This window comes from Phaseolus vulgaris, chromosome 2, assembly GCF_051622355.1.
Source record: "Phaseolus vulgaris cultivar YP4 chromosome 2, ASM5162235v1, whole genome shotgun sequence".
In the NCBI taxonomy this organism is placed as follows: Eukaryota; Viridiplantae; Streptophyta; class Magnoliopsida; order Fabales; family Fabaceae; genus Phaseolus; species Phaseolus vulgaris.
Window position 1 is genome coordinate 12,653,337 of NC_143499.1, and position 8,057 is coordinate 12,661,393.

An 8,057-nucleotide genomic window follows, 5' to 3' on the forward strand; every position below is an offset into this window, starting at 1 on the left:
CAGAATTATTCACTTATTTATGCCTCGTTCGGCATCAGAATTATTCACTTATTTATGCCTCGTTCGGCATCAGAATTATCTTATTACTAATGTAATCAGAATTATTTATGCCTCGTCCGGCATTAGAATTATCTTATTACTTTAATGTAATCAGAATTATTTATGCAAGTGTGCATTGCCCACATGTCGGGTCCAGCAATTTTCTATGCCACATTGTTCATTAACTCTTCAAAAGAGGCGTCAGGCTGTGGGCCAGGGGTCTCCCCCTCGGCCTCCTCATTTAAATTATCATCGGGGTTGATCGGCACCAGCTTTCCATCAACTATTATTTTTTCTGTCGTACTGGTCGTCCTCCAGGGGTGCTCCATGCAGGCAGGCCGCTTGTCCGATGCCTAACCGAAAATATTCTTCGCTAATGCGAACGTCCCGTCATTCCGTTAAATTTAATGTCTGACAACTCGAAAGGCACAACAATTATTACGACTCTTCGGCTTTTATTCACCTCGAGCCTGGGGGGCAAGTGTACTGGTAGGCACCGGACGAACGCACGTGGCCGACCGGCCTTATACACTAAATGGAAACGAACGCACGTGGCCGACCGGCCTTATACACTAAATGGAAACGAACGCACGTGGCCGACCGGCCGTATACACAATAAATGTAAGGGCATTTATGTGACAAGCTAAGGTGGTTAAGATACACCTCCGAAGAATAAGGAATATGCGTTTAGAGAAGATATGTTCCCCGGGTATTCCGGAGCACGACTGACAAGACATATCCATAACCACCCTGAGCCCAAGGGATAGAAAGCCCATTAGGCAATCCTATAAATACTGTGCTCAAGCCAGAGAAAGGTACGTTTTCATTCACTTACGAAACTGCGCTTAGAATCTCATACTTACTTGAGCGTCGGAGTGCCTTCGCAGGTACCCTCCCCCGCCCGACCGAAGTTGATAGCACGAAGGGACGACCGACCAAAGGAGACAGCAAGAAAGGACAGTCGACCAGAGGAGAAGAAGGTCAACACGTCAGCAATTGCACCACGTCAACCGACCGTGCCTGAGCCCCATCTCTCCACTCAGGTACAGAAATGTTTTTGCTTCTTACAAGAAAAACAAATAAATAAATTGTTGTTATTCAGTGGTTTCATGTACACATTCAAGGGTCACGTGATGCCGATTCAAGTTGATTACTGTGTTTTAAATAATAAAGTGTGTATGTATATCCCCCATTCACATGCTCCATATTTGGTCCTCCTAAACTACATTTACAATATACTTTTCTCATTATATTATTATTATTATTATTATTATTATTATTATTATTATTATTATTATTATAGAAAGAGAATATTTTTTTTTATCTTTTTTTTAATTAATTTAACTTTCACATGAAACAACAGATGGTGTTGTGCTACATGTGGTTTCATCATGTGCTATTCTTGGGTACATATGCTGACCAATGCTAAGTTTTCCTTATAAAATGAATTATAAGGTACATTATGAACTCATCTTAATGTTGGAGAATTAGCTATCAAAATTACGTTTAAGGATGCCTATTAATCATCATTCTGTTTTTATTTTATTTTATTACTGCTACTGTTTTATTTCTGAATGTGTGTATGAGATTGTGAAGAAGAAATCAAAGAAGACACTTAAGTATACATAACTTGGAGATAAATTCAAGAAAGGGAACAATTCATTTACATGTTAGTGCATTCGGATGCATTACCGTTACCCATAAAAAAATAGTTTTTTTTCAGACATTAGAATGAAATAATATGATTTCATATATATATATAGAAGAGCATAGAAGATACTTAAATCTTTTTAGAGTTATATAAAAAAATACTTTAGCATTCAAGTTAGTGGTTAAACAAAACACATAACATAATAATGAATTCTCCGTACTTAATTGTCATCTATTTATGTATCTCTAGTTGTTCTTTTATTGATCTACGAACAAAATTATATAATCTTTAATTCTTCCTTGATCACTATTTAATAGGACTATTACTTTAAATGTTTGTTAATGAGTAATCAAGATGTTTAAGTTTAACTTTCAAAATCATATATTTTTTGTTTTCAAGTCAATATTCATTATATATATATATATATAAATTATTGAGATGAAAAATTTGAGATTATTTAAAATGATAAATTTGTTAATTTTACAATAATTATTTTAAAATTATTATAAAATATTTTTTAACAATTATGTTCTTTGGGTAAATAATGTATGATTAAATATTAAATATGCATACTTTTTTTTTAAAGAAAATAGAACATTGTTTTAGTAAGTTGCGGAACAGTAACTTCCTGAGATATAAACCCTCTCAAGAAAACCTTCCTTCTATCTAAATTTAAATTTATAATATTCCATAGTAAATTATGTTATGAACAGTGAATTATATTAATGAATATAAATATTTAGAAGTGAATATTAATATTTAGAAGTGAATATTAATATTTGAAAAAAAAAATTCTCAATTTAACATACATTTTTTGATAATGTTAATGAATTTCTCTTTTATAAATAAGAAAAAAAAATGTTTCAATAGTTATAATTATAGAAAATATTTAATATCTATTTTAATAATTACAAATATTTACATCACCATCAATATTTTAAAAGACAGAACAACTTTTTAAATATAATGAAAATGTTTACAATAAAATAATTTATCAATTTTCCATAGTTGCATACAATGAAAATATATTTGTGATCTTATCTTTAACCATGTAATTACTTTTTAAGTTTAATTATAAAAAATTTATCTGACACAAGTTTAATCTTACAAATTTAAAATAATTGTATTAAAAAATTATAATGGATAATTCATTATAATCTTACATTTTCACCATATTAAACATTTCCTTACGTATAAAGATTAAAAATTCATATTTTAAAAAGTATTATGAATTAATGAAGAACACAATTTAAAAAAAAAACATAATAAAAATAGTCGGAATTTGAGATTGGAAGAGTGTAAATAAATATTTGTATGAGAAGTAAAATGAGGATAAAAATTAAAGATATGTTTGCAGTAAAGATTTTCACATGATAGTTGTTAATCTGAGTTGAACAAGACTTGAGCATCCATGTGCACAGAACAGCTTGAACTGTGTTGATATAAAATCCCAACAACAATGAAAACCAAACTTCCTTTAAGCCATTCTCATCTCAACTCTTCCAAACTCTGCCGCCAAATCACTCTCAACGCACTGTTTAACAGTTAGGCTTCTTCTCCATTGTCTCTTTGGATACTTGAATGCCGAGTGGCTGACTTGCCCGCTGCTTACTTAAGAAAACAAGCCACAATGTCTTCCAGGCGCCACTCGCTCGGCGGACCGCTGCCAAACACCGCCACGGAGTCGGTTCAGAATCTCCGACAGCGAGTCATCACGTGCCTCAACAAACTCTCCGACCGGGACACGCTCCCCGGGGCAGTGGCGGAACTTGAGTCCATTGCCCGAACCCTAAGCCATGACTCATTCTCCTCTTTCCTCTCCTGCATTCACAACACTGACTCTTCTGCCAAATCTCCCGTTCGCAAACAATGTGTTCATCTCTTAAACATTCTCTCTTGCTTCCACGGCGAAGCTCTCTCCTCGTTTCTTCCCAGGATGCTTGCCACTGTGCTCCGTCGCCTCCGTGACACCGACTCCGCCGTGCGATCTGCATGTGTGGACGCAGTCGCGGCGATGTCGTCGAGGATCACGCGGCTGCCGTTTGCCACCGCCTTCCTGCGGCCGCTCATGGATGCGCTGGTGCAGGAACAGGAAGCCAACACGCAGATCGGCGCTGCGCTGTGCCTCGCCACGGCTGTTGAGGCGGCGCCGGACCCCGATACGGAGGCCCTCCGGCGGAGCGCGCTGCCGCGGCTGGCGAAGCTAGTGAAGAGCGACGTGTGCAGAGCGCGGGCGGCTCTGTTAGTGCTGATCGGAAGTGTGATCACCGTTGGCGGTGCGTCAAGCCGTGGCGCCATGAGCTGGCTTGTGCCCTGCCTGGTCGAGTTCCTCGCAAGTGAGGACTGGACGGTGAGGAAAGCCGCAGCGGAGGCATTGTCTAAGGTGGCTTCGGTGGAGAGAGACTTGGCCTCTCAGCACAAGGTTGTTTGTTTGGATTCCTTGCAGAATAGGAGATTTGATAAGGTAAATTACCAATTTAACTTTTTTCACCCTTGGAATGGTAGTGAAATTTAAAATAATTAAAAACTACAATAATAATAGTAATAATGATGATTAATAATACTGATGGATTGTCGATATGATTGAAGTGAGTGTTCCTGTTGTTTGTTACAGATCAAAGTAGTTCGAGAGACTATGAACCGAGCTTTGGAGGCTTGGAGGGAGGTAGCTGAGGATACTCCCACTTTGATTAAGTCTGAATGTGATTCTGTCAGTGGTAAGGCTTTATTTTTGCATTGTGCTAAGTTTTCAAGTGAAGTTACTTTCAAACCCTTATACGCATCAAACCCTTAAACACACATGATGTTTTCATGTACAGGCTATTTGTTGTAGTATTTCTTCTCACATAAATCAAATCCATGAAAACATGTATTGAGTTTGACTGAATTTATTTTAAGAATGTCAATGATTAAGAATTATCATAGTTGTGTGTCAGATAAAACTTGCTGTTTTTTTTTTTGTTGTTGTGTAAGACACCAAATTGACCAAAAATTGTTCCAGTTCAGAATTTGAAATTGAGTTCACAATATTTCTATACTTTAATAATAATTTTTAAGGGATGTAGCTTTTATAAATGCTGCTGAAGTAATATAATTCCTTACTATTTTGGAGTTTTGTGCAGGCACAGATGATGACAAAGGTCAGTCTGTCACTAAAAGTTCACCCAGTGTTGGTTCTAAGTCTTTTAAAAGAATCCCTGCCAACAGGTCTCCTCCATCTGGGGTTTCGTTCATGTCCTCCGTAAAAGGAGAAATTTATTCAAAGAGTAATGAGAAGAATTCAAGGATGAGAACATTGCATCAGAATGATCATGAGAAATCCTCAGTTGATAAACTTGAAAGTTTGTTATCAAGGTCCTCCTACTCAAACATGTCTAGGGAAGATGCTATAAAAAGGTGCGATTTAGAAAATTCTAGTCCAACAACCCCATATCAAAATGGAGTAAATTCAAGGGCAGAGATAAAACGGGTTCTCTTTAGCAAGATGTCTGATGAAAAGGTGAAGAGATTCAGTGGTTCAAAATCTCGTGTGGTTCCATATTACGGTGATGGTCTTGATGCAAATGTTGTAGACAATGGTGCAAATGATGTTTGTGACAATGCACAAGATGTTGAGGATTTTTCTTTGATTCGGGAACAACTTATTCAAATTGAAAACCAGCAATCAAATCTATTAGATGTTCTCCAGGTATACTTTTGTGCCTTGTTATGCCTTTCAGAGTACAAATCAGCACTACACCTATCTAATTTAACCTTTTTGTATTGAGCTTTTGAATTATTTTTCATAGGTCTAGTCTTCTGACTGTCTAACATGTTGGGTAGATTGAATTTTCATACTTTCCTTTTTGACATTTATAAAGTTGCGTGTATTTTTAGTTTCTGATTCAGGACAATATTTTTCATCTTTGGACTAGTTAATTTAAAATATAAACAAGCTGCATATGTTATAGAAACCAAGAAGTAGATTACCATATACTTTTAGCTAAAATCTTGAAATTTTAATAGTCCGAACACTTTCTTATTGTGGTTCACACATGGTCTCTCACAATAATAAATATATATTTTTGACTCATGACTTCATCTTCATTTGAGTGTAGAGATTTATTGGAAGCTCCCAAAGTGGTATGAATTCTCTGGAGTCACGAGTACATGGTCTAGAGATGGCCCTGGATGAAATTTCATATGACATGGCAGTTTCAAGTGGCAGGTTTTCCTATACTGATGTCACAGATGACACCTGCTGCAAGCTACCTGGTACTGACTTTTTGAGTTCTAAATTTTGGAAGAAAACAGAAGGTCGGAATGTCACATCAAAGTTCTCTTTAGGAAACATAGCATCCACAAATGGTGTGCATAATGCAACAACCAATAAAGATGGAGACAAAGAAATATTAAATGCAAATAACAGTAGATTGCAGCATGGTAAGGGTGGATATTTTGTGAACCAAATGGCTGAAGTTCAAAGCAATTTTAAAGGGCTTCATACATATAAAATGTCTAAAAACAGGGTCCAAGATGCCATGACAGCACAAACTGGTAATGCCAGTAGATATGATGGCATTCACCCAGCTACTGAAGCACGGAGGAACCAGAATGTTAGGTAACTATATTATGTCAGATTTTGGTTCAAGTTAAATTATAATCTTAGAAAACAATATTTTTGTCCCAAATTTTAGTAGTTTGTTCCTTTTATCTTTCAAATATTTAACTGAATTATAGGTAGGTATTGTGACCTGTTTATTGTTGACCTTTATTAATTCATTATATGTGCTATGTTGTAACTGGTAAATCACCCTTTCTGCAAATTCAAAATGGTAATTGTGGATTTACAAAGTTACAGTTTGTATGACTACCCATTTACTACATATACAATTATACCAATAGGTCTGATATTTGTGCTGCACTCTTTAGTGATCCTTTCTGGACATTAGTTTAAGCTAGCCAAGTTTGTAACTGTATCTGGGTAAACTGGGTTGTAATGTCAGCATTCACTTAGTTCTTTAGGTAATCATTTATCATTATCTGCATCCATTCCCTTACACTTGAAGTTCTGTTAATTTTATTTTTTTCAACAACAAATATATATATATATATATATATATATATATGTATAGATAGATATAGACACACACAACAACAATTTACAATAAGATTGTGCAAATTTGTTCACACCTGCACAAATTAGAACAAACCCATACAAGGACAAACTTAGAACACCAGACAAAGGAAAGGATGTGAACATACTAGAGCAAACCTATGCAAGAACAAACCTAAAACCCAACACAGAGGAAACCATAAGGAATAAGAAGTTTTGTTAACTGTTTTTGCGTTAATTGTATATGTAAGACATAACTTATTATATTCTTTCTTCTTTGCAATTCATCAGATCATCCGTATAACTTTGCACTTCATCAGAACATCCGTGAAGAAGACACGATTTCTCAGTGGCTATTTTATTGCAGCAAGAAGAAGACAGGATTTCTCAGTGGCTATTTTATTGCAGAAGTGTCACGTATCACTAGTTTGTAGATGAACTTCCAAAAGTCAGTCTAGTTGGTCCAGGTTGCAGTGCAGGAGAGTAGCAATGATTAGTAAATTATTATTTAGACAGAGATGACTATTTTCTCCTAAGTTATCCTTATAGAGGCTGAGTCCGCAGCATGTGGATTCGGATGTAATATAGGAGCAGGAGTATTAGTAGTGTGTAGCTTAGAGTAAGACATGTGATGCAGGCTTGGGGTTATATTGGTATGTATCAGAAAGAATTATAGGCCCTTGGCATCCTCTAAAGAGGATAAAAAAATTATGTGCTCTTCAGACTCTGCCATAACTGATCCTAAAATAGATATTGTCTAGACATGAAAGTAGGTTGAGCAGAACAAGCAGAGGTTGAATTTGAGAAGGAAAAAATGAAAGTTTAAAATTTGATCATTCTGTGGATCGAGAGAAGCTTATTAATCTTTTTAAATACAATGTATATATTATATAAATTAGACATCAGCTATGTCAAAATTTAAAATGTTTTTAATATTTAGTAAAAATATTTAATTATATAAATTAATTTACAATTTCAATAATTACAACAAATAAGTGTTTCATTTAAGGAGAATGAAGTTTCATTATAATATTTTAAGTAAGCAATTGGTGAGGATGGTATTTTAATTGATATTTTAAGTAAGTCAAGCCAAGATACTTGTGATAAGAGAGTGTCATGGAAGAGATATCTTATTTTGACATTTCATCATCTGTTACATTATGTAATTATGTGAGTGAAGTATTGAGATCAATTAGTCAAGCCAAGATACTAGATGCTCTTTTATGGTTATTAAGATACTAGATGGTCTAGTCTCCTCTAAATGATCCAATA

General features: G+C 35.3%; 1 protein-coding gene across 1 annotated transcript; it reads left to right on the top strand.

Annotated features, from left to right (window-relative positions):
• The first annotated feature begins 3,020 nt into the window (after positions 1 to 3,020).
• LOC137810691 (TORTIFOLIA1-like protein 4) lies at positions 3,021 to 7,630 on the top strand. The gene is made up of 5 exons (XM_068612081.1): positions 3,021 to 4,154; positions 4,305 to 4,407; positions 4,813 to 5,378; positions 5,788 to 6,290; positions 7,077 to 7,630. Exons 1-5 carry the CDS (start codon positions 3,321 to 3,323, stop codon positions 7,087 to 7,089), a joined length of 2,019 nt encoding a protein of 672 aa, XP_068468182.1. The 5' UTR covers positions 3,021 to 3,320; the 3' UTR covers positions 7,090 to 7,630.
• Positions 7,631 to 8,057: the final 427 nt, after the last annotated feature.

Excerpts from the sequence above, each read along its gene's own strand:
- LOC137810691 (XM_068612081.1), top strand. The coding sequence starts at position 3,321 with ATGTCTTCCAGGCGCCACTCGCTCGGCGGACCGCTGCCAAACACCGCC. Across the intron at positions 4,155-4,304 it reads AGAATAGGAGATTTGATAAG|ATCAAAGTAGTTCGAGAGAC; the intron begins GTAAATTACCAA and ends TGTTTGTTACAG. Across the intron at positions 5,379-5,787 it reads ATCTATTAGATGTTCTCCAG|AGATTTATTGGAAGCTCCCA; the intron begins GTATACTTTTGT and ends ATTTGAGTGTAG.